The sequence below is a fragment of the Perca fluviatilis genome, chromosome 4 (assembly GCF_010015445.1).
Source record: "Perca fluviatilis chromosome 4, GENO_Pfluv_1.0, whole genome shotgun sequence".
NCBI classification, from domain to species: domain Eukaryota; kingdom Metazoa; phylum Chordata; class Actinopteri; order Perciformes; family Percidae; genus Perca; species Perca fluviatilis.
In genome coordinates, this window is record NC_053115.1 from 24,086,966 (window position 1) to 24,114,745 (window position 27,780).

At 40.8% G+C, this 27,780-nt stretch overlaps 1 protein-coding gene across 4 annotated transcripts in view; it reads left to right on the forward strand.

The window, feature by feature from the left end:
- LOC120558070 (cadherin-22-like) overlaps positions 1-27,780 on the forward strand; it is a 193,427-nt gene that overhangs the window by 114,573 nt on the left and 51,074 nt on the right. For all 4 annotated transcript variants that reach the window (XM_039798916.1, XM_039798919.1, XM_039798918.1 and 1 more), the window contains 3 exons: positions 2,515-2,809; positions 24,281-24,400; positions 27,456-27,623. In XM_039798916.1, coding sequence (XP_039654850.1) covers positions 2,515-2,809; positions 24,281-24,400; positions 27,456-27,623 — 583 coding nt within the window. The remainder of the gene's footprint in view (positions 1-2,514; positions 2,810-24,280; positions 24,401-27,455; positions 27,624-27,780) is intronic.

Here is a 27,780-nt window from a genome sequence, read left to right on the forward strand (position 1 = left end):
TAGCCTGAGGGGGGAGAAATAGCATCATCTCAGAATGATGAACTCACTGTGTGTGTGTGTGTGTGTGTGTGTGTGTGTGTGTGTGTGTGTGTGTGTGTGTGTGTGTGTGTGTGTGTGTGTGTGTGTGTGTGTGTGTGTGTGTGTGTGTGTGTGTGTGTGTGATAGGTGTTTGTGCGGCTGGTTGACCACATGTACAGTAGGTTGGAACTTACACACATGGTGCCAGCTTTTGTGCAATTGAATTAACAGATCATGACAACATTTCACACACATTCTTTTCTGCAGAATCTAATTTAGAAATACAGAGAGAGGGTAAGTGAGAGTGTCTGGGGGAAACATATCCAGTGGCGCATGACTATGCACACTTTTATTGGCTAACTCTCACAGTTTGGACCAATGAAACTTATTTTATTATAACTGAAATATTGATACCACCAAAGTATCTGGCAGTATATTTCCTCTGACTGTTCATGTCTTCAGGATGATTCAGAATAGTGAGAAAAGGCAAAAACAGATAGATAAAAAGGGAAGGGAAAATGGATGAGGGAAGCAATATCAAGGCACAGGCTTGCATTATTCCGCAGTTTTACGACAAATACTTAATGAAAACCCCCGCGAGGGTGATAGAATCCTGCATTTAATTAAACCTTTATAAAATATTAACCAGGGAGGCCAGGGCGATTTCCCCTCTCCCCTGGTCTGCTCAGTAGATTGAACCACAGTTACACTGCATGGACAGCTCTGAATTATAATTTCAGATAGAAGGTGTGTGTGTGTGTGTGTATGTGTGTGTGTGAGAGTGAGAGAAGAAAAAGAGCATGTCTAGTGCTCACTAAAGAGCCAAAGGGGAGGTTGGGATGGGGGACCAATGCTACTCCTATTGCTGCCTCTGGAATGTCTTCTAATCACATTAGGGGGGAACTATAGCTCTGATTTATAAGGGCTCTTTTAAGTTCACTTTTCAGACACGACACCTCTATGTCTCTACCTTTTTTGCAATCTTTGAAATGACTTTGATCTCCTAATTTGGGCGTCACATCCTGTGAAGGGCACAATGTGCAGAAAAGGCGTAAATCATCACTAGAACAGTGGTGTCTTTTTTTCACGAGGATGGCCAGTCTATAGGGAGCTCTGAGAAGGCCTTAAGCTGCAATTGCTATTGGGGAATAAGATAAGGGAATGGGTGGAAGGAATGTACTAATTTCTTTTGGTCACGGCTGGAGACTAAATGTCATTTTCTGACAACTATCAATTACACAAACCATCAGTATTCACAGCTAATGAAACTAAGTAGAAAAGCCCATGCAAAATGTGGAACGTATTAATCTCAACTCAAAAAGGTCCATGTACTGATTCTTCTAAACTTTCAAATGCATCAAACAGTTTGCTCAGGTGTCATCAAGTGTGGAATGTCGGTTAAAGCAATTTTCTGCCTTGCAAAGGAAAAAGGCTGTGAATTAGTTTTTGGTCGAAAATGAGTTAATTATATTTTTGGGACATTCAAGACATCCTTTATCATAAAAGATAAGTATCTTGAGTAAATTTCGTTGTTTTTTTCAAGAAAATAATGGGTTCTCTTAACAGTAACTTCCAAAAATCCAGCAGAAACCAAGGCAGAACACCGTAATTGTGATTGGTATAAAGAAATGCAAACAACCCAGGCCGTTTTTTTCTCCATTTCCTGGAGTGTATGTGTAGAGGGGCCAGACCTTGCTCCGCAGCGCTGTGGAGATAGGTCTGGCAAGCAAGACTATGGCAGGTGTATTGATTAGGACACTGCGAGTGTGAAGTTGTTTAAGTGAGCGGATCTTGAGAAAGCTACAAGCAGCAATGCCAGAGGCCAAGCAATCGTCCCGTTCCGGTAAGGCACATTTTGAACAGCACTGCGCTCGTCAAAATAAATTACTGTAGTTATTGCAACACTCGTAAAGCAATTTCTGAAAAAGGAAGACTTTGATACTGAGTCTTTGCTTATACTGAGTTTTTGCTTGTAGAACTTAATCAGGATGCCGGAGATCAGACCTGAGCCCTGTATTTGTTTAGTTTTAGGCAACAAAAGTGCTTTGGTTGGGGAGACATTTTGGTTTCATTTACATGATAAAAAAGTAAACTTGGCCTATTTTGTGCTTCTAATCACTGTTGACTTTTCCATCTCCCTTGGTAAAGGTAAGGAGTCTAATCATAATCATAAAAAATGTCATAATGCTTTAGTTGCTAGGAGCGGATGTTGTAGTGCAAGAGCAGATATTATAGGAAAGACAAATGAAATGCATTTTAAGTGAACAATTGTCAGAATCGACATTTTCCTCAGTATGTCGGTAAAAACACAATCTTTGCAGCATTACTGTACATTTCTATTAAAATGTATTTGCTGTTGCAACGTAGTATTATTAAAATGTAATTTTGAGGTGTAAGGGTTGCCAGGGTGTTACAATGACAAAATAAAACAATGTATAGGGTGTGGGTCCTTTTTTGAACTTACTGTCGTCACGTTTATTTTTTGTCAATTTACAGATCCATACGGACTCTGACGAAGGTGAGGGCAACATCAAGTACACTATCTCTGGAGAAGGGGCGGGCTCCATCTTTATCATCGATGAGCTAACAGGGGACATCCATGCCACAGAGAGACTGGACCGAGAAGAGAAGGCTTTTTACACACTTCGGGCTCGGGCCCGGGACCGGCTTTCCAACGACCTTCTAGAACCAGAGTCAGAGTTTGTCATCAAGGTCCAGGACATCAACGACAGTGAGCCCAAGTTCTTGGAGGGTCCCTACATCGGCAGTGTGGCAGAGCTGTCACCCATAGGTAAGGCGAGAAACATAGTACGGTCAGAAAGGGACCATCTGGATAGCTGTTTGAGCTCAGAATGGCCCAAAGGTGCACATACTGTAGATAATTACCACTATATTACAGCTATTTTCCTAATCCAAAAGTAGGGTATGTTACATAATGCTTTGTCCTGGGCTCAGGGGAAGCTAGAAAATGCCAAGAAGAGCAAAATGATCAAATATTCCCCCATTGGGAAGATGGAAAAAAAGACAGGAGTTGTGAGATGAAAATAGATTTGGATTCAGTGAATTCCTTGTGGATGAAAGAGAAGTAGAATGATGACATGGACATATGAGCAGGATCCCCACATGGACTGTGTCAAAGCTATGACCCGTAGGTAGGAATGATATGGAAAATGAAGAAGACGGTGCAGGCATATGAAGAAGGCGAATTGCATTACTCTCAAATGAGCATTGTGGCTGCGTTCTGACACACTGTTATAAGGCAAATGATGAAGGGGGGAATTAGGAGGGAAAGAGGGGTAGAGGAGAAGTGCTCTACGAGAGTAGATAGTGGCGAGGGTCCACCATATTATCATAGAGGCTTTTGACATTGAAACCACAATGCTTTTATTCTTGACAAGCATGTTTTAATTGTGAACAACAGTATTAGCGGCACCCTATGGCTGCTTAAAATTCTCAGCGAAATGGAAAAGACAGGTGAACGAGGGTGTCCGGTGCTTCATTAGCATTGTATTAATGTCACAGACACCGCTGATGTTTAATAAACAAAATTCTGTTTGGCTGCCAAGCGATATCACAATATCATGTGTGCTCAGAATGTTGTGTGTGATGCTGATTTGTGCATGTGTGTGTGTTTGTGATCATACATATGCAGTAGAGGGGGGAGGAGTGCTTTATGTTTGAGTGACTCCAGGAGTGGTGCAGAATGGAATGGCTCTTCCCTGTTCAAGCCTGATTGGAATTAATTCCTGCCTCCTCAGCATGATCCAACCATGGGCATTTCTGCCTACATTGCTCTCCAAAACTGAATGGGGTGTGTGTGTGTGTGGGGGGGGACAATAAGTGGGAGGAAGAGGCAGAGAAAGAGTGAGAGACAGAGCAATTGAAGGGTAGCAAAAAATAGGAGAGAGTTAAATAGAATAGAAATTGTGCAGAGTTTTAGAAAAAGATGCAAAACCTCGGTAAGCAAGAGAGCTATTATCTTCTCAAGAAGGAGAAAAATGGAGTCATAGAGACCACGCTTAGTTAATGTTAGTTAATGTAATCTTAATGATCAGGACCTTTCCACTTTGGCTGCTCCACCTTGTTCGACCCTGTCGCACCTCAGTCAAATTACGCACTAAATGATTGTGCAGTTCATGTTTAAAACATCGTTTCGGAGCACTAGCCCTAATGAGGTAACAGCTATTGCTTAGTCAAGCATTCTCCTGCCCTGTCCCTGTCCCTGTTTCTTTCTGCTGTTCCCCTGTTGAACATCAGCTAAGGCCAGCAGGATTTTTTTTGGCATGTCAGTGATAAGGTCACAAGCACAATGACAATAACGGAAAGGAGTAAAAGGAAAACAGACCAGGTTGCAACATGTCACTCACCAGCTCATTGGCTTTTGCTGCATATTACCTCTCGTACCCTCGTGCCATCATTGACCAACACAAACCTGGTCTAAAGTCAATAGCGCAGCATTTCATTGTTATTTTAACAGCAAATTAGTAAAATGCGCCTAGGCTCAGCACATGGCGCACAGACTAAGCTTGTTACATACACACAGGGAAGCGCAGCAGCACACAAACATGCAAAAGATTACAAATAAAAATATTACGGTGCAAATCCGCCATCATAATAGCAATGTGCCAAGGTACAAACGCGCCTGGCTTTTAAAGGGAATGGGAGATGACACTCTGATTGGTTTATTGCATGTTACGCCCAAAACACACCTATGAATTAATGAAGACACTAAGTACAACCCTTTTGAATCACGTGCCCTGCGCACGGACCCTTTTTTCCACAGTCAAAATAGCAAAAGTGGATTTGGACACGCCCTAAACGCACCTGCAACATGAGCTTCACTCCGTGTGCTTAAAATTGTTAAAATAGGGCCCATTATATTATATTATATTAATTTCTTATTGTCACGATTGTGACCAAGGTCTGATGTAGTTTATTGCTCTTTGGCTTAGATCTCCATTGTTATACTAATACATCCAGACCGTCCTTACCAAATAAATGGCTGTATAGGTCGATTATGCAAGCAGCTCCTAACGACCCATATTTATTTTTGTTGTTAGGCAGCGACCTCTAGTAGACGTAGTTACGTTTGTGATGTAGTTATGTTTGTGACGTAGTGAAGTCCGTCACTCATTTGAGGCCAATTCATGATCTTTTCCTTCCCTAACCAATAATTTGCTTACAGGTCCAACATGTAATACTGACAACTAGCGTTTAAAATAGTTAGTGCAGTCCAAATTCAAAATACTGGACCGAGTCGTCTCCCCCGGCCCCTCCTCCCCAGACTCGAAGTTCACAGTAGTGATGTGTGATTACACTTAATTCCTATTCGATCCGATACCAAGTAATGCCCAGGCTGGTATTGCCGATACCGATACCAATACCAATACGAATACTTTTTACGTATTTTATTTGTAGTGTGATGTGACAACTAGTTTAAAGTAAATTAAAAAAGTAGGCTGTAGGCTTACCAATTCTAAATTAGAGCTGCATAATGACAAGACAATAAACTACTCTCATATTATTTAATTATAAAGAAAATCTCAGAGACTTGTACAGTAAAACAGGTTGAAAATTACACACAAATAAAAAGATTTTGACTATTAACCTTTTCACAAAATATTCCATATCCACTTTTTGCTGTTCTTTACAACACATGTAAATCAGGCACCCTTGAAAACCGTTAACTCAAATTGTTTTCACAAAAGATTCATGTTTACAATAAAATAAAAATAGGCTCCCCTGAAAATGTTAAACCTGAGCCTGTTCTGAAAACTGTCCTTATTCACAGATGGAGGTAGAAATTGTTCTTTTGTCTATTGTCCTCCCTGCCATGACTATGAGTTGTTGTACAGTATGATGTCCAGGGGGACAAAAAAGATCCCTCTAAATTCTATTAGTTTTAACTATGGGCTATATGCAGCCTCTCTCAATACACTCTTAGCACTGATCTCAGGAAAGCTACTAATTGTTGCATTTATTTCATTAGGATAGCTTACTTCATATTTCACTAGTATTTTCTATTTGAACAAACTACTTTCTGTTAGCTTGTTGTAAGAATGCTGGGATTCATGATTTCGGTGCACGCGAGCTACGTTTTTTTGTTGTTACGTCACAGGGTGTGAATAGCTCAGCTGTGTGGCCGAGGCTATTCGTACCGGGGGTGCAAATAGACACTCCGTATTGCAAATGGGCTTGGGGCTGAGTGCTGTAAATGGAGAAGGTAAGTCTGAATTAATTGAGAGACAGACTAAATGCATTGTTGGTTTTAGACTTTTCATTGGATCCATTAATAAACATAAAGAAACACTAGCCATTTATTTGCTTTTGTGATGTCCTTTGAGCTGTCTCAACACTATCCACAATTGTTTTCTTTTTTCTCATCTATGAGCAGCTCCTCTTTTTATTTTGTGCCCCAAATCATCCAATAATACTATTCGTCAACACCGCATAAGCATGCTGAAATCTAATCTAAATAGCGTAGACTTGATTTTCTCACTTTTTCTGTGTGAATGCACTATATACTCATAACCTGGTTAGAATCAGTACTTTCTATGTAATTTGGACACAGCTCCTGTAATCTAAAGCAGGGTTGCATTTTATGCCGTGATGGAATCAGGTTGCAAGCATTAGCCACACCAGTGATAAGCTCACTGTGCTGTTTTACGGCCAACCATACAGCAAACTGCTTTAGAAAACGTGAGACCATAATAGTAAGAAGGGAATTAGTAGTCAATTGCCTGAGGCACATTCATTTTTACTTATCACTCCTCTCATGTCTCCCAGTGCACGTCTTTGTCAAAGCTTTACAGCCTCCACCCCTCCCTCTTTTTGCAGGGACTTCCTGTCTGTCTGCCTGTTTGCTTAGCATCTGCTACCAAAAATAATACTTGTGTACATTGTCCATTTCTTTTTAGGGGTTGGTTAACTCTGAAAAGGAGAGAAAAGGGCAACTACAATAGGAGCCGCAAAGATGATGATGAAATTGGAGGGCCTGATCTCGGTGTTGTCCTTTGGAAAATGTGCGGCTAATGAAATTGAAGTCTTAAATCAAATTTGTAGTGCATGGGTGATTGAATGTTGCTCTAAGAACCGTGCATGTCTTTATGTTGGGAAAGAAGAGGGAACATGGATGGAGCCGCTCTGCTAGCTGTGTCCTCTGACTCATGATGATAAAGACTGTGAAAAATTGATCTAATACAGTGTCTTGGTAGAGGACAACCTGGAATGAAAACAACCAAAAAGAAACTGGCTATAGAAGTTCTTTTTAACAGCCCAAATGAATATGTGTTTTTATTGATTATACAGATTCAAAATCTGAATGATGTAGTTTAGTTGGAGCAAACTAAGACAGTTTGGCCTAGAGAGGTAAACACATTCACTGGGAAATGATAGGGTTTGCTGGCTCACTTGTCACCACCAATAGCAGGGTGTATTTTAAGCTAACACATTGGTGTTTTTAAAGAAATGAGTTAACCAAGACTGGTTCAATTATTTTGCAACTTCAACACTGTACAGTGATGAGTGAAACGGGGCCTTTGGCAAAAAAAGTTTGCAGTTTGCATGTTCTCCCAGTAGCCACTGGGAGAACATGCAAACTGTGATCGACTGTGATCGACTGGACACCTGCTCATGGTGTTTCCCTGCATCACTCCCAGTGCACAGCTGATTGGTTGGTCCAATGAGGGAACTTGAGACTGTTTATTTTTGGGTTGGGTTTATTTTTTTCCATAAAGAGAACTGTTTTGGTATTGAGAGAAAAGACTCATTTGCTGAACTAAGTTACATGTAAGTCATATTTCAGTTACTTTGTTTACTGGTATCGGCAGATAGTTAATATTTAAAAGATTGGATTTTTGAATGTTTTTTTGGGGCCAAAAAAGCTGATTAGGATATCCCTAATGTGTATGGCTGTTGTCTGGTTTAAGAAACATATTTACCTCTGTGAGAAGATGCATACATTTACTGACATAGTGGTGCATTGCAGCAGCGAATTCTCCATCTGACTTTTGTTTCACCTTCCTGCCTTAAACTCTTCTATAAGTTAGCTGCACTGTAAAAGTTGTACTGTATGCATCCGCATTACACGTATATGTGGAAAGACAACTGTTTTATTTTATATACAAATAATGCAGTCTTAAGTGCATTGTATTAGCAGTTTTGATTTATTACATATTTCAGTATGTTTTTCAGGCTTCAATGAGATAAAGATGTATTGTATTCTGAAACCAAAAACTGTGTATTATAGGTATATTTGATTAATGGATGTTCACATACAAACCAACAGGTCATCTTTCTCTTAGTGGCTCACCATCCCCTGTATTTTCTGAATACAAAAATGGACCCATCATCATGTAAATCACCTACGATGTTAAAAGCTAATGTTGCCTCATGTCCATTTGCGAGTTAATGTTAGATTTACAAGTCTGTTCATTTAAAACAGCCGTTCGTCCATTATAAAATACCTCATTCATCTTTGGCAAAAAGCCCTGTGTGATCCTAAAGGTCCACTTAAAATTGCATAACGTGTTAACATACAAAGAGGTAGATCAGAACCTCAAACACAGATAATGCAGATTCACTTTCTTGCAGAGAAGCTCAATACACACACACACACACACACACACACACACTCGAGCCATGTAGCTAAGATTAGCATAAAGTCTGGAAACAGCTAGCCTTGCTCTGCTGTTTATCGATTATGGGATAATTTTTACTCTGAGACAGGTGAGATTTGTCTTTAAAACTGTGCTCTCAAGATTGAAAAATCCCCTCAGCTGAAAATGACAAAATATTTGTATAATGATGATAATATGTAGTGTAGAGACAGATGGGGTAGGTATCTTGAGGTTCAGTGTGTATATTTGTTTAAAGAAATGTGATGGGCGTCCCTGTTTAGGCCATATATATACTATATAATGTAGAATTAAACAGAAATGGGAAAATACTTTGTTCCTCTTTTTTGTGTTGCCTCAGGCAATGTGTGTATCAAAGCACTAAAAGTCAGATCATACATGTTTTGGCTCCGAATTTACCTTTCTATATGAACAGCTTTGGTGGTTACATGTTAATACCAGGTAGCTTATGTAGGATGACATGTTGGGCTACTGTTTATGTTTTGCAAAGTCTCATCATTTATGTTTAAATTGGATTCATCTCTTTTCCTGTTGGTATTCCCCAGCCCTGGTTTAAATAAATGCATAGCTTCAAGCTAGGCCTCTAAAGTTTTAAAAACTGTCAAACTGCATTCTGCCAGTCAATACTACATAGTTGTAAATATCTGCATCTTCTACAGTTACTGTAAGTATTAGATAGATTGAGATTTAGACACAATATCTAGCACACATACTGCAGAGACATTATCGGCGGTGACACAGTGGCACCCCAAGCTAATGCTTATGCTTCACACGCCCAGCTAATGTTGAAGTAATAAAGACAGGCCTTTTCCAATTTGAAATCACTATTACACCGTGTTACAACATGCATACTGAGACATCTGTCACTCTGTTTTTTTTCATTCTTTATGTGAGCTGACTGACTAAGGAGCACAATTTGTCAGATTTTAAACCATTTAGTCACTGAGGCAGGCATACTTTCCTACCACTCAAACAAGGGTGACAGCGAGGGAGTCAGATGGAAATGTGGCTAGGAGGTGCAGCTCTTGATGGTGGAATCACAACACGGTGAAATATTTCCACCGAGCTAATCCTGTGATTGATGTGGGTCCATAGAGAGGATCTGAGGACCTCTGAGTGGCAGAGATGTGACCTCAGGTAACTTTCAGTGGGTTTACAAGCAGTTTAGAAAAACTATTATATTTGGGTTAAAGCGTAACTCTCGCCAAAATGCAACCTAGGGTCTTTTTGTGTATGTACCCGAGTCAAACTTTTGTTTAAAAGCATATTTTGGACGGAATCGCTACTTTTAAGATTTACCGTATTTTCATTTTTCGGTCAAATTCGGTCAAGAGTTACGCTTTAAGGCAATAATGAAAACCTTACTCCAGTTAAAATCGGAGTTCTAATAACCCGGTTAACAGAGGTAGAGAACTCCTTCAGTAAGGGTATCCCTCCATGTGTACACCTTAACCGGGCTATGATCGGTTTATGCATCTGCTCATGCTTCAACTGCCCTCCCCCACTCCCAGAGTCTACATTCTCTGCCACTCCCATAGCTATAAATATATATATATATATATATATATATATATATATATATATATATATATATATATATATATATATATAATAAATATATACTGACTAGATGTCGCCTTGGCTACTGCTGTTCATTGGAACAAATGTGTCAATAGAGCGGCCATCTTGGCGCGGGGAAGCCACTCCTCTTTAACACATCAGCGTCAATGTAGGCAAAGGTCTAACGGAAATAAAATCACCATAAATCGTCAAAATCTCATGCAATTTCTAGTTTTTTTTGTTTTGTTCCAAAGGTCAGACATGTATTTATGATCGAGTCCAGAGAAAATGTAAGCTTTTGATATTAATATAATCTACTTCATGTTCAAAATGTAATGCCTAGTGCTGGTAGGCCTAGGTTTATTAGTCACATTCTTCCACTTAAGTAAACTTAAAATGAACTATTGCTACTTACCTTAGCCTTACCTACTGCATGCAAAATGGCTACAATGGTGTGACTATCCCTCTCCAGGAACCATCACCTTATCGTGGTGGAGAGGTTTGTGTGTCTCTATGAACCTGAGGGTTGTGTTGTCTGGAGCTTTGTGCTCCTGATAGGGTCTCCCAAGGCAAAGTGGTCTCAGGTGAGGGGCCAGACAAAGAATGGTTCAAAAACCCTATGAGTGACCAAGGTAGAGATGGAGTGACCCTGCCCAGAGGAAGCCCGGGGCCCCCGTCTGGAGCCAGGCCCAGATGGCGGGCTCGTCAGCAAGCGTCTGGTGGCTGGGTTTGCCACAGAGCCCGGCTGACTGTTGTTTGTGCATATGCACCAAACAAGAGTTTGGAGTATTCGGCCTTCTTGGAGACCTTGAGTGGAGTCCTGCATGGGGCTCCAGTGGGGGACTCCATTGTTCTGCTGGGGGACTTCAGCGCGCACGTGGGCAATGATGGAGACACATGGAGAGGCGTGATTGGGAGGAACGGCCTCCCTGAGCTAAACCAGAGTGGTTGTTTGTTGTTGGACTTCTGAGCTAGTCATGGATTGTCTATAACAAACACCATGTTCGAACATAGGGATGCTCATAAGTGTACTTGGTACCAGAGCACTCTAGGCCAAAGGTCAATGATTGATCTTATAATCATCTGATCTGAGGCCGTTTGTTTTGGACACTCGGGTGAAGAGAGGGGCGGAGCTGTCAACCGATCACCTTCTGTTGGTGAGTTGGGTCAGGGGGTGGGGGAAGACTCTGGACAGACCTGGTAAGCCCAATTGGGAACGTCTGGAGGAGGCCCCTGTCCGACAGACTTTCAACTCACACCTCTGGCGGAGCTTTTCATGCATCCCTGTGGAGGTTGGGGGCATTGAACCCGAGTGGACAATGTTCAAAGTTTCCATTGCTGAAGCTGCAGCGAGGAGCTGTGGTCTTAGGGTCTTAGGTGCCTCAAGGGGCAGTAACCCACGAACACCGTGGTGGACACCGGTGGTCAGGGAAGCCGTCCGACTGAAGAAGGAGTCTTTCCGGGATATGTTATCCCAGAGGACTCCCGAGGCAGTTGCAGGGGCACGGGCACGGGCGGGCCGTGCAGCCTCTGCCATGAAAGAGGCAAAGCAGGTGGGTGTGGGAGAAGTTTGAAGAAGACATGGAGAAGGACTTGCGGTTCCGGCACCAAGGGTGCTTGTGGAAAACTGTTCGCCACCCCAGGAGGAGGAAGGGGAACCATCCAAGCTGTGTACAGTAAGGATGGGACACTGTTGACCTCAACTGAGGAGGTAATAGGGCGGTGGAAGGAGCACTTTGAGGAACTCCTGAATCCGAACCACACGCCTCTATGTTAGAGGCAGAGCTGGAGGATGATGGGGGATCGTTGTCAATTTCCCAGGCGGAAGTCACTGATGTAGTCAAACAACTCCACAGTGGCAAAGCCCCTGGGATTGATGAGATCCGTCCAGAAATGCTCAAGGCTCTGGGTGTGGAGGGGCTGTCCTGGTTGACACGCCTCTTCAACATTGCGTGGAAGTCTGAGACAGTGCCAAAGGAGTAGCGGACTGGGGTGGTGGTTCCCCTTTTCAAAAAGGGAGACCAGAGGGTGTGTGCCAATTACAAGGGTATCACACTTCTCAGCCTCCCTGGTAAAGTCTACTCCAAGGTGCTGGAAAGGAGGGTTCAGCCGATAGTTGAACCTCAGATTGAAGAGGAACAATGTGGATTCCGTCCTGGTCGTGGAACAATGGACCAGATCTTTACTCTCGCAAGGATCCAGGAGGGGGCCTGGGAGTATGCCCATCCGGTCTACGTGTGTTTCGTGGATTTGTAGAAGGCATATGACCGGCTCCCCGGGAGATACTGTGGGAGGTGCTGCGGGAGTATGGGGTGAGGGGGTCTCTTCTCAGGGCCATCCAATCTCTGTACGACCAAAGTGAGAGCTGTGTCCGGGTTCTCGGCAGTAAGTCGGACTCGTTTCAGGTGAGGGTTGGGCTCCGCCAGGGCTGCGCTTTGTCATCAATCCTGTTTGTAATATTTATGGACAGGATATCAAGGCATAGTCGGGTGGGGAGGGGTTGCAGTTCGGTGGGCTGGGGATCTCATCGCTGCTCTTTGCAGATGATGTGGTCCTGATGGCATCATCAGCCTGTGACCTTCAGCACTCACTGGATCGGTTCGCAGCTGAGTGTGAAACGGCTGGAATGAGGATCAGCACCTCTAAATCTGAGGCCATGGTTCTCAGCAGGAAACCGATGGAGTGCCTACTCCAGGTAGGGAATGAGTCCTTACCCCAAGTGAAGGAGTTCAAGTACCTTGGGGTTTTGTTGAAGGCTGGGTCATGACCGAAAGAACGAGATCCATTGTACAAGCAGCCGAAATGGGTTTCCTCAGGAGGGTGGCTAGCGTCTCCCTTAGAGATAGGGTTATTTATTTTTAAATTTTTTTTTTATACTCAATTTACTATGTCTGATATGTTGTTTATATGTTTATTTTTTGTACGTCTGGTGAGCCAAAAGAAAGATTTCCACCCCGGTGGACAATAAAGATTTATTCTATTCTATTCTATTCTAAAGCTCAGTCATCCGTGAGGAGCTCGGAGTAGAGCCGCTGCTCCTTTGCGTCGAAAGGAGCCAGTTGAGGTGGTTCGGGCATCTGGTAAGGATGCCCCCTGGGCACCTCCCTAGGGAGATGTTCCAGGCACGTCCAGCTGGGAGGAGGCCTCGGGGAAGACCCAGGACTAGGTGGAGGGATTATATCTCTAACCTGGCCTGGGAACGCCTCGGGATCCCCCAGTCGGAGCTGGTTAATGTGGCTCGGGAAAGGAAAGTTTGGGGTCCCCTGCTGGAGCTGCTCCCCCCGCGACCCGACACCGGATAAGCGGACGAAGATGGATGGATGGATGGTGTGACTATACATATTTGAAAATGCATGTTAATTAATTTAAACATTTGAATTGTATTGGTTTACTTTGTACATCAGCAAGCCTGCAATGGAATGTGATGTAAGAGCTACCCAGCGTAAAATGGATATATTACAAGACAAAAACAAGGACCCGTTTTGTTTCTGATATTTTAACTGATATCAAAACATTTCATATTTATTACAGCTTCATAAATGATTACAGTATATAACACAGGTTAACCATTCTTAAAACTAAGTGTTTAGTATCAATGCAACAACACTACCTTACACAGTTTCTTACTTAGACTTTTGCTTTGCAGTTGCAGAGTATGAACCTCTGCCACATGGTGTTGTCTCAACTTATGAAAGGTACAGACAACCAGTGAAATTAAGCTAAAGTGGTGGTTGTCTATGCCATCTTGAGTCTCAACAATGTGATCACAAAGACCAAATATGTCCTCAGACCCTACTTCTGCTTTCACAACTCTGTTTAACAGAGACACTGGGCACTGACGGACTGCTGAGTTGATGTTAGAGGCCTGAAACATGAAATATAATTTTGTAACCAGAAATATAATTTCATAAAATTCAATATCATAAAACACATTCTCACCTGTGAAATGTTATCCCATGCTGTTTGGTTTTTTAATTTCTTTCGCTCGAACATCCATAAGCAGCACAAAAGTCCAGCATCTTTAGTGCTGATCTGAATGTGGGAAAACTAATTTGGCGTTTCAGATCCCCGTTCCAAGATGGCAGTGGCGCATGCTTAGAAGCCCAAGCCAGCATCTAGTCAGTATACAAAGAATTTCTAATGGTATATATATATATATATGTATATGTGTATATATATGTATATATGTATATATATATATATATATATATATATATATATATATGTATATATATATATATATATATATATATATATATATATATATATATATGTATATATGTATGTATATATATATATGTATATGTATATATATATATATGTATATATATATATGTATATGTGCCACTCCCCTTGAGTGGGTTTTGAACAGTGTCGTTGCTATGACACCATACAGCAAAACAGCGTTACCCTAATCAACGGGCCATCGGCAGCAAATCCTTGCCGAGGCAGCAGCGGACATCGGGAGATGGCTAAATCCATCTCCGGGTCTATCAACGCTGTGTCTCCGCAAAAAATTGGAGGGAGTGAGCAGCCCTCACTGCGGCCCCTGGCTAATGTTATTGTTAGTTAGCTAGCTAGGTAACGAAGCTAGCTTGCTAATTCGACCCGACACTGGTTACAGATAACGTTATAATGAGCCAAACAAGTTGTCAGTCATCTGGCGGGAACCTATGCTGTGACAAGAGTGTTTAGCTAAATGAAACATTAAGTTGTTAAATTGTACAAATTTTGTGATAAGAAAAAAACGTTGTGCACTGGCAGAGCGCCACTTATTGTACCGGAGGTGGAGCTACTCCTGTCATTCTCCCGGTTATTCACTTAACCGGGTTAAGACCATACCCATACACATATACTGCTGTGCATGTAAACGTACTGACTGACTGACAAGTCACAGTGTCCAAAGAACAACAGACAGGCAAACAGCAGGCTGATAACAGACATTAGGCTGACCACTATCCTGAGCTATTATCGGCTAACGATACAAGTTGATGTAGTGTAGAATTACCAAACACGAAGAACAACAGACAGAGTTCAAAGTAGCATAATAGTATTCTTAGACTGACATTTATCAAATTCTTTAACAAAGAAACAACCTAATTTACCAAAGGCCATTAAGATATGTTTTAAGACAATGTCCTGCACTTTTAGCTACTGAACAAATGTCAGCATCTGAACCTTTCTTGCTTTTCTCCATACCTCAAGGCATGTTATCTCTGTAAATTCCCCAATGCCTTGTACATTTTGTTTTCATTTTCATTTTAATTTAACTATGTTGTAGCAGTTTATCTTTGGACATTTTAATGGACACTATATTGATTTCAAGTATCAAGCACACTTCGTTTGTGGATATCATTACTAAAGTAAATTCATTAATGAATAAAATGTACTTGCAGTATCTGTATAGGACGATTTGGTACTGGAAAAGATATGTAGTCGACAGGTGCTTCATAAAATACCTGAAGTGAGGTTTGACAAGACTGAAAGCCAAAAGAGCAGCATAGGAGAAGCCTTGTGGAATGTGTATTTTAAATGTCTTCATGATGGTCACTGCACCATCTATCACTGTGCACAACAGCATAACATTGATGTTACACTTACACACAAAATACACATAAATAACTGCCATCTGTGGTGAGGAAGAATAAAGCATTAAAGAAGAAAGCCCTGTCAATAATGGTTTAACAATATTTTTCTTCTTATTATTATTATTTTTTTTTTGTTGGCAAGTGACATGTGAACACTCAGGAAATCATAGCTTCAAAGCACGAACTCAGAGGCCTTTTTACGAATGAAGTAAAACAAACTAATGTAGGGGTACCTTTGTGGAAAAGACATTCAAAACAAAACATCTTATTTCCTTTGATCTTTCTCTTCCTGTTCATTTGACCTTTATCTTTCTAGCTCCCTCTTGCTCTCACCCTCAGCATAGTCAGCATGAGAGATAAATCCCCCGCTCCTTTTCTATGTAATGTGAGAACTCCACAAGGGGATTACAGTAATAATCACCCTCCTTGTTGCTGTGGTCCAGAAAGGTTGCCCAGGAGGCTGCAAATTGCCACAGGCACCATTAGGACAGCCGGGGCCTGTCATGCTAACGGAAGATGAGACATTTGGAGCAGCAGGGTCACAGGAGAGAGCAATGCTACAAGACAGGAGCAACTTACAATCAATATTCTCTGCCAACCTCCTTTATGTATACTGTATGACCAGTAGCATCTACCATTATGTGCTCAACCACAGCCCTTGACATAATTGATTTGGGCTGATGTGTGTGGTCCTGTGTATGAATCAGTGTGTATGTGGGGGAGGGGGGGGAGAGAATGTGTGAGCAGCACGATAGATTTGCAGTTGTGAAATTGATTAAGGCTGTCACTTTAATCCCATATGTGATCAAGCAGAGAAGCATGGGCACTGTCTTTAGTTTTGTGTGCATTACACATTTTTTACATTGTGCAAGGAATACGCTGTGTCTTAAACAATCATATTGACACCTGGCCTGCAGACACAGGGAGGTTAAAAGGTTTCTGCGCAGAAAGGTTTTTGTACCTTAATGTTTGTTTGTCTAGATAGAAAGTTGACACCCTTGTGTCATTGTTCATCAGGACTTTGCTTGAAAGTAATGAGAGGTTTACATTTAAAGTTGAATTGTCACACACAAGTAATTATGCAATCTATTAAAAGACACATGTTCAAAGCCTCACAAAGATTAGATTTACAATCTCTGTCAGGAGAGATGAAAAATTTCCCCAAATCCTTGTAGGGGTCTGGAAGAGGATCAATGTAAGCAGGCCATTGGCTTTTATGACATGGCAGATTTTTCTCCCCTTTATACTTTTCTCTCCCTCGTTCGCTCGCCACCTCTCTCTCCTGGGGCATTTACGTGGATGAGAGAGGAATGAATCACAGTGGAAGTAGTGAAGAAATAACTTTTCATGTGAAAACACCTCAGCTTTTATGGCTTTACTAAATGATCCATAATGCGGGCGGGGAGCACTCAGTCCTGCAGATTAAGGCGGGTCGTAGCGGGAACGAGGCTCAGTGCTGCAGCCGTTAGACCCCTCCACTGAAGCTCGCACCACTACAGCACCAGCTGAGATAGGCACAAATCTCTTTTACGAGGCTGCCTCTTAAATAGCTGTCAGTCTAGTGTCTCACACGTGGCACAATCCTCCAGCTCCCCTCACAGTAATTGAACCATCTCTCCCAGAGTGCTGAAATGGTGTGGGAAGCCATTCCGACAGCCTGTGTTGATACCATTAAACCAAACTTGTGCATAAATCTAACTATATAGCCATTGTCACCCAAAAACAACTCTACTCTCTGTTTCACCAGAGATGGTCCCAGGGTTAGTTTGCATCTGATTATTTTTTTTTTTACATTATCCTTCAAGGTTTACTGGACACTGCTTACATGTCCTTTGCAACAAATACCTTATGTTATTATTTTGGAATGACTGTTGCTTGTTACGTTATTGTAATGTTATCTTTAGTGCTGTCAAACGATTAAAATATTTAATCGCGATTAATCGCATTAATGTCATAGTTAACTCGCAATTAATCGCACATTTTTATCTATTTTAAATGTCCCTTGATTTCTTTTTGTCCCATTATTTTTTTCTCATTTTAATGCTCTTATCAACATGATACGATACTTTTAAAACAGTGCCTGAACTGAAAGATATATATATTTAAAAAAGGAGCACCTTGTTCAATTGTATTTGTCTGTTCAAAAATATAAAACAATAAAAAGTTGATCTTAAAAGAAAGGAGCACAAAACAGTGAAAACAACCACTGGATGGGAAAAGGGTATTTTACAATTATAGTGAATGCACCACGAGGCTGGCGAGGCGAGCAACATAACATCATGACTGTGTTTTTCAGACAACGGCAGCTACAATCCGGTGTTGGAGTCCTCTCCAGTGAAATACAGACACACTTTACACCGTTTAGCTGTAAACATTTTAACCGTGTTTAATCCAGCTGCTAGCTAAAGGTAGGTGTAGTGTATTTGGTAGCGATGGTGTAATGCTGTGTGGTGAGGAATCCGCTGACACTGTTTCTTGATTATAAAGGTTTATTTACATCAAAGGAATTCAGCATCAATTTACAAGCCCTGCAGAGCTCGGGGAGCGACAGCTTCCCAGATTCTCAAAAGTCACACTGGCTTTTTTTGTTTGAACATGGTATATATTCTATACTGTGTGTAACATAGATGGGGGAGGAAACAATATTTTGACCAATGGCTACAAGCCAACTGGCCTTATTTTGGAGGGCCCATTGATAAGCATCCCAGATGTTTCCTATGGCCGTTTCCTGTGGAACTGGGCTAAAGTTCATCTGGGTTTCTTTGTTACCCAAAGCTTAAATACAAGTCATATAGAATATGCAGATAAAATAGGATGACAATACACCTCATAGGCTAACGTTACCTGCTGCTAAGTGTAGTGTTGACTGGCCTCCTGTGCGGCAATGTTTCAGTTCCTTCTAACGTCCGTTTTCGGAGCATCAGAAAGAAGCGCAGGCATCTAAGTGGCACCTAAATAAGGCACCGAAATCCACATTGCTATTTGGTCCGGTAGATAACGGTCGCTAAGGCACCGGTGCCGTATTAACACCGGGTCTCGGACCCCATTCAAAACGGCGATTTTCGTAGAAAAGCGACTAGTTTGCAGGTATGTACTACTCTTTGGCCGGCTCGCAAGCAAGTGCAAACAAGTGTGTGCAGCGTGCATGTTGTTTTGTTTCCGATCTAGCTAGATCCGGTGTGGTGTTTTAGTTTTTCTAACGTTACTAGTTGTTGCAACAGCATGTGAAAAAACTACAAAGTTTGCTGGGCCAAAAAGAACGATAATCTCGCGATAAAAAAATTGACGCCGTTAAAATGGGTTTGCTTTAACACCGTTAATAACGCGTTTAACTGACAGCACTAGTTATATATATATTTTTTTTTATAACATTTCCCTTGTTGTGGACATCAGGTTAATATTTTCCACATGAAGTACATTACAGTACAGTACATTTACATTGTATAATTAAATTAATTTTTAAGAAATGTAATATTAAAGGTATTGTGCATGATTTTAACTGGTTATACATAGTGTATGTGCAAGACCAAATCTGTGTCATGCACAGATTTGGCACATGGGTTTAAATTTTGAAAGGCATTTCCGTACACTTCTAAAATCTTTATACAATATAGGACTCATAAATACAAAACAACATTCTTATGTAGAAAAGAAACAATATATCTTATACATTTGATCATGTATCTCCCGTATTGCCCTAAAATGTGTTTTCTGCAATTCCCCCCATTCCCCCCCCATTCAAAGACAGAACATGAGTTCTATTGGCCGCACCCTTATGTGTGTTACATACACAAAGCCCAGGACATGCTTTTCGCAGTACATTAGGATTCAAATAGACTGCATGCATGGTGTTTGAAATAAAGGCCTCAGTGGCATGCCCCCCACAGAGGACACATATGAATTGCCGGATCTCAGAAGGGTATTGTGTGTACCAGTAAGAAACAGACTAATTTATAAAGCAGTAATGTCAAAGCTCCTAATTCTGAGGATCTACTTTACTTAATTAGCTGTTAATCTCACATACTTGGTGGGATTTTAAGTGGCTTAAAGAGTTAGTTATCATATTATTACAATAGCATTATAGCAATATTAACAATTACATAGAAGTGGTAAATAATGTTAAATAAAAAGCTGCCATTCAGAGGATTAAATGAATAACAAAGCCATATCCTCATTACTGTTGCACAGCCATGAGAAACATTGCTAAACAGTGTTGCTCTCATGAAAGCTTTGGTGAATGCTAGGGGAAAAGCAACATTCAAATGTGCTGTCACATCATTTGATTATTATACTGAAAATCAGTTGTGTTACATTTGAAAATTAGCATATGAAAATTAGCACCTCGCTGACTTTTCTATTTTAATATTGCTTTGATGGTGAGACCAACAATGCATATATCTGCAGGCTGTGAAAGCATGAGTAAGTGAGGTGACTAAATATTCATTTGTTCAGCAAGTGACACAAGTTAACTCAAAAAAACTAAATTACAGAGGCTGCATATGTTTTAGAATCAGATTCAGCTTTAAAGTGATGGTTCGGAGTAATTCACCCTAGGGTCCTTTGCACCATGACCTCGAGCCAAACACCCCCCCAGAAGCTTTTTTCACCTGGGTCTTACATTGGGAGAGTTAGCTAGAGTAGCGTTATCAGCTGAATAGCTTAGCGCAGGGGCTAACGGACCCACGTTTGTATCTCGTAAATTACCCCACTAATAATGCCCAAAATGATACCAAACGTCTACAAGTAGTACAAATAGGTTATGCTCTCATAAAACGATGGATTGGAAAGTTTGTAAGTACACCAGAAGTTTATGTAAATAACACTTGCCTGCTGGCTTCTGCTGTTGTTGTTGCTGCTGTAAGACGAGTGCTTAGGGCCGTCTACAAATTACAACACCGAAAAGAGATGCAACAAAAATATTTATTAATTTAACTTTTGTTAAATTAACTTTTGTTAAATTAATGCTGTAGTGCTGTAGTATAACTAGCAGGAGGCAAGTAATAATTGAGGTAGGTTTGGAGACATTACCTTATTTAATCATTGAATTAATAAATATTTTTGTTGTAACTCTTTTCGGTGGAGTAATTTGTAGACGGCCCTAAGCACTCCTCTAACTGCAGGTAGCAGCCGGTAGCAGCAGCAGCAACAGAGAGCTGAAGAGAGCAGGCAAGTGTTCATAAACTTCTGGTGTACTTACAAACTTTCCAATCCATCATTTTATGAGAGCATAACCTATTTGTACTACTTGTAGACGTTTGGTATCATTTCGGGCATTATTAGTGGGGTAACTTACAAGATACAAACATGGGTCCATTAGCCCCTGCGCTAAGCTATTCAGCTGATAACGCTACTCTAGCTAACTCTCCCAATGTTCGAGCCAGGTGAAAAAAGCTTCTGGGGGGGTGTTTGGCTCGAGGTCATGGTGCAAAGGACCCTAGGGTGAATTACTCCGAACCATCACTTTAATGGCTAAGTACGTGTGAACAAATACAAGGAATTTGACTCCGGCTTTTTGTTGCTCAAATTACATACACAGAAATAGATATACGCCTAAAAACAAGGACAACCAAGCATAAACATGTGGATACCTTGTACAGAGTACAAACATACACACATATAAACAAACAAATAAAGAATTATTAATATAACTTTGCTTATATGTCTGTGGTAGGTGGATATGAAAGTATATATTTGAAAGAAATGTACATGTTTTTATGTTTAAAGAGTTACATAACACCAAGCTAAAAAATATTGTTTCACTGATCTCTTCTGGTTGACAGTTGCACTTTTGAACTCACCTGATTGCTGGAATGGGTCACCCAACCGTGATGTCAGGGTGTACTATAGTAAACACACACCCGTTTATTTTAACGCAGCATTGAGAGAATATCAAGCAGGTTTTTTCAAAATAATTATTTTTTTAAGCGTAAAATATAAAAACTGAAGCAATAACACAGGGTATCATTGACAGTGTCATTCAATTTAATTGTTTTATTTTATTGTTATTACATGGAGATTTAGAGAATAAGAAGGTTTTGTTGTATAACCAAACCAAAGAAACAGCCCAAACAAATGTGCCCATGAGGGGGAATAAAGAGAAAAAACTGTATATTTTGGTAATGAAAATTATTATTGCTGCAGTGCATGCTGTCTCATCTGAGAGCAATTTGTGATTGAAGTTTTTCTTTAGTTAATGAATATCTGGAGCTTCTCTCCATTAGACATATTTCTCCTATTACTGCAGTATGCATTACATTCGAATTTGAGAAAGTCAATAATTTTTATTCAATTCCCACAAGTCCATCAACAGTAGAATCTGCTTAAGTGGAACGCCAACCCCGCCAACAGATGTAAGTAATGACTTCTCCTACTGAAAACACAAATGCAAGCCAGAGCTTTAATAAGAACCCAAGTGCCAAACTCACTGCTTCACTTCTCTTTTTAATATAAACACAATAAAGAAGCATTTGCATTTATATAGTTCTTCCAAGCTATCTGACGTTGCTGCCAGCCAGTACCAGAAACAGCTGAGCATCAAACTGATTGTTACCTGGGGAAAATTAAGATAAGGGAGTAATCCAATGAATGAAAAAATGGTTTTGTGGACCCACAGCGGTAGGGACAACCAAGTAGGCAGAATTAGCAAACCCCTGCCTGCTGCCAGTAATGAAAATACCTATACAGCCTTATGTTTTCGATATGATGAGAATGATATTTCACTTATCCCCCAATTAAATGCAGCATATCTTGATCTTCTAAGGATCAGGGTAGTGTGCACTTTGGTATATTTGGATGGGGTAATGACTTTATTGTACGGCACAGAATATAAATTAAAAACTCATTCCAACCTAGTTAATATGCAATGCTTTGAATCCACTGGGAGCAGCAATACATCAAGATTTAACTGAGACCCACACAGGGTTGTTGATAGTGCCAGTTTTAATAATTCTTTGGTTTAGCAAATGCTGGAGAAATGCTTATCCATCTGTCTGTCCATCCATTTTTGTGTGTCCGCCCTTTTTACACCAATTGTTTCTTGGGATAATTTACCTTTGGGCTAATTTGTCACATTGCCACGTAGTATAAAATAGCTGCAAAATAGCACACCCTCATTTGTTTCACTCGTATCATAGACTAGGTAGAGTGCCTCATCATATGCTGGCTCTATGTCGGCATGCTAACCAGCCAGCTCCTCTTTACATACAGGAAGAACAAAAGAGTGCTATAGGTGACACCAACAGCATAGTAATGCTGAGCTGTCTGATTTAATGGCCGGGTGACTTTAATGATAATCCACTGGCCTCTCCCTCCCTCTTTCCCCCTTAGGAGCTCCATTGGATGACAGGAAACAAACAGTGCTCTGACACTTCCCGCTAATTAGCATCATTAGCATAAGGCCATTATGTGGCTGGACAGTAGCATGACAGGGCTCTGAGAAAGGCTACAGCGGTGACCTTTGGTGGACACACCAGCTGTCAGTAATTACCCATAGCATTGGCCAGAGGGATGGAGACAAGAGCCAGTCCTTGTCCTTGAGACCCTATATGGCACCCAGTAACGTCTCCCTTTTTATTTTCCTTTTCCTGTAAGTGAAATTATTTATAGAAAGAAAACAATGTGCTCACTCGCTAAAAGGCAAGTACACGGTTTCTTAACCTACAAATTAAGATTCTTAAAGTTGTATAGGCTTTAGGCTGAGCTTGAACTAAAATGTGTGACTAAATGGAGAGGTGTGCCAGCCTATTTGCTGCCAGGGGCTTGTGTTTGCACACTGGTAACGAATATACTACACTGAGTTGGAAATAATGACTTTTGCTCCACAAATCCAGATTTTGAGGCCTCAATGAAATGCCTCTGTTTTCTGCCTAAGTGACAGTAATCATGATTAATTGTTTGTTGTAGATTTCTTGAGCTTCTAACAGTCTTTGAAGATATAAAGTTGACTTTATGACTCCATGTTTCCTTTCATCTCTGAGCGCATTTTCGGTGCCTATAAGAGGCAAAACAACTCTGAGCATCGGTGTAGTGAAAAGGTTATTTGAAACATAAACAAATTTGTTTAAAAAATAATGTGCATAGAGATGTAATAGCTACCTGGCTATCACCTGACCAAGCTCAATCATTTAAGATTGAACATTAGTCTGGGGAGTCTGATCTGTATTTTCTCTGCACAAGAGGCGTGATCAACGGGCATAGTTCAAATGATTCAATTGCGCAATTAGATAGTCCTTCAACCAATCAGATTGCTGCCATGGTGTGTTGCGCTTCAGTGGCTGGCTTGTTGAACATAAACAAAAAGCTGCTTGGTCGCTTCTCTATCGTCATCGTGTCAAACCCGCCAACACAGCTGTGTGCACAAACTGACACGTGCATTACTGTTATTGTACTTTTCCAAGCCCACAACCTTAAAAAGATCATCATTTAAGAAGTTCAGAAGCTTTTATTCTCTTTTTTGACACGTTGTCTCTTTTTCAACAGGAACGTCCGTTATGAAGGTTACTGCATCAGATGCTGACGACCCTACATATGGCAGCAGTGCCAGAGTGGTGTACAGCGTACTGGATGAAGAAAAGACTTTTACTGTTGACAGACACACAGGTAAGAATGATAACAGCCACACATTCAGCCCTCCCTACACCTATTATTTCTTTTCTTATAAGATTTTCTTGTGCTCCTTCTTTTTTCTACAAAAGCTTAAGCAATCGAAAGCCCAGACACAGCAATTCCCAGATCAATCAAACTTTGTGGCAAAAAACAAGAAATCAATTGGCCAAAAACAAGCAACTTTATAAAGTTTTTGCCAATAACTACTGGTTCCTTTTAGCAAACACTCAAAATACCATATGACATAATGACTTGGCCCAAAATAGTGTTTTGTGCCACCTTCAAGCCTTAAACTTCTTTTGTACAATAAGTAGGCATAAACATTGGACATATTGCATGGGCATTCAAAGTAAGAAAACAAAATGCTAATTACACATATATTGCATTGTCACTTCCTATTTTATTGATTCTTTTTAGACTTTGCTGGTGTCCATTAGGCCAAATGCACTGGGTGTTCAGCATAGTAAAGCCTAAACGTTTATTGTTTTTGCCTACTAGTGCTAAGGATGAAAGACTTTCACGTGTCTAACTAATCACCTACCATTATATTAGAATCATTGGTTATATTTTGACCAGAACCAGAGTTACCCTATGATAAATACCACCTAGCTATATAATGAAACATTCCTTATTCCCCTACTGGTCTGGGGCTTATAGGAGTGACCCACAGTCTTTCAGGAGTAGCTTAGTATCAGTGTTGCCTTTGAATGCCCCCCCGAGGGAAAAGCACTAAAGTTTTAATGATTCCTTTTTTTGGTCTCTTACACTTTGATTTGGTCAGTCTGGGCGCATGGATGATAAATGGCTCTGCCTTGGTGGGACTAGCCAGGAGACTGGCTGGTTCATTCCAGCTTCTGTCTAAGAACCCCCATTCCACCCAACCCCCTTTACCCATTTCGTAGGCCAGAATAATAGGTGCGAGTCAAGAAGGTCAATATGAAGAGGAGACAAAGCTGCTGTGAAATCTGCCTCATTAATATCACTCGCACTCCCTCTGACACACATTGAACAGCAAGTCACTGTGATTTTTTTGTCGCCTTGGCCATGCTGGATGGTCTGTAGGTGTTTTTAAGTATCTGTGTCCAAGGTGTGATTTTACAAGAACTGAACCACACATTGTATATGAGGACATTTCATTTGAATGTAGATCATAATATCATTGTTACATAGAAAACCACAAAAATGTACTATTTAAAAAAAAAGAGTACCTACCCAAAACACACAATCTATTCTATTATAGATTATTAGTGTTATAATTTAACAACAGTCTAAAAAAATGTAAACCTGCATGCTTCCGAATACAGTTTTTGATATCAACTTCAGTGGTTTATGAAAAATGTCTTGCAGAAATATGTTCAGATCATTGGTTGCTGACCCACATAGCAGCAGAGGAAATGCCATTCTAACAGATGCAAAAGGCAAACTGACACCTTAGCTTGGCTAAACTACTTATTTTCAATTCTTATAGTAGGCGAGGCCTATATGGAAAGACAGGTAGTTTCATAGATACATAGTAGAATTATATTTCCATTGCCTAGTGAGATGACAACAGAAACGCAATTGATGTGAAGAAAATATTGGAACAGCATAATTTATTTCATATTAATGTAATGCATTAACATACTGAGGCTGCTGTACACAGCCCTATTACTCAGTTAAATTGGTTAATGTTAAGGCTGCGTGATATGCATCGGAATATGGACCCCATAGACTTTGACTGCATTGATGAATACAGACCATGAAAAGTCATATACATATAGTCTCTACCATGATGTTAGAGCAATGGTGCGGCGTACTAGCTGTGGTTTGGGGCTTTACTTGTGACATCCCTAATTTAGATGCATTCCCTCCGGCCTTTGGTGGATGAAAGAGGAGCATGTCATCTGTCTCCCTCCTTAACTCCAGTGCTGCATGTACTGTATTTTGGCTACTCATAGAACATGGCCCTGGGCAAAATCTGACTGGAATCAGTGAGTTGTGTACCCAACACAATGCAAACCTTTGGGAGGGAGACAGCACACCAAGCCCAGGAAATGCATCAATACATTTCTGATGTGTAAAATCCCAAGGGGTAAAGTGGAAATATATTACTACTGCACAGTAAACCAGCCGGCTACTGATGCTGCTGCTGCTGCTGGGCCAACAAGTAGAATGTCTCTATTAAATCAAGAAGGACTATGTGCTAGTCTGTAAGAGAGACAGATAAAGAATAAAAAGAGAGACCACAGTACTGACTGTTTAAGTAACTAAATCTAGTTTTTATATAATCTCCATGAAGTAGATGTCACATACTCTCACCCTAACAATGATGAGACATTATAGTGCAGGGTCACATCCAACACAACATTTCCGCATTGGTCAGGATGTCTGCATTTGGTCCAGCTGACCATATTTGTTTCCACAATGGTTTGTCAGTTCTTTGTCTGCTTATCTTTAGTTGAATGTAAGGAATTCCCCTTTTACATGTAAAATAGTTCTTTAAATTGGAAGACTAGCAGGACTCTGTTTTGAACTGACCACTAACTCTGTTAAAATGCTATAGCATGAACACTCCAGAGTAAATGAAGCCATTGCATTTAGTTTTGCCTCTGTCTGTGCATCTTCTAACTCACTATGTACATTTTATCACTTTATTTATGTCCCTCCTTTGCTCTTTGGAAATGCACTTCTCAAAGTTGAGTGCAGCCTTACCTACCATGGAGGAGTTGTTCAATGTAGCTGAGGCATGCCTTCATTCTGCCCCTATATATTATTCATTTTAATACAGCTGAGCCAAAAAATGGTGTATGAGTAGAGGCGCAAATATGACACAATCTCTTCCATTCAGCCAGTCAGAGGAGGTAAAATACAGAATACGTTGCACTTGTGTCTCCATAATATAGTGCTTAGCAGAAGTTGATATTCTGACTGAGAAGGAAAATATAGTTGCTTGTTGCATAAGTGCTACCCGCTAATAACCTTTCCATTGGCATCACTTACTATTCCCCACTCTCTCTCTCTCTCTCTCTGTCTCTCTCATTCAATCTCCCCTCCATCCCTCAATCATTAGGGATCATCATGACCGCAGTGGCAGATTTGGACCGTGAGACACAGGATCGGTATGAGTTGGTCGTCAAGGCAACAGACATGGCAGGACAAATGGGCGGTCTCTCCGGCTCCACCACGGTGACCATAGTGATCACAGACGTTAATGACAACCCGCCACGCTTCCCACAGAGTGAGTGTCTCCCACACATGATTTAACATGATTTTAGGCAGAGAAAGAGATGGCGAGACACATGAGGAGAGGGAGGAAAAATCTGAGAATTTAAAAGAGAAGACAGAAGTGAGAGTTAAGAGGGGGAGGAAAGTAATGAGGAAAGTGAAAGCCAAGA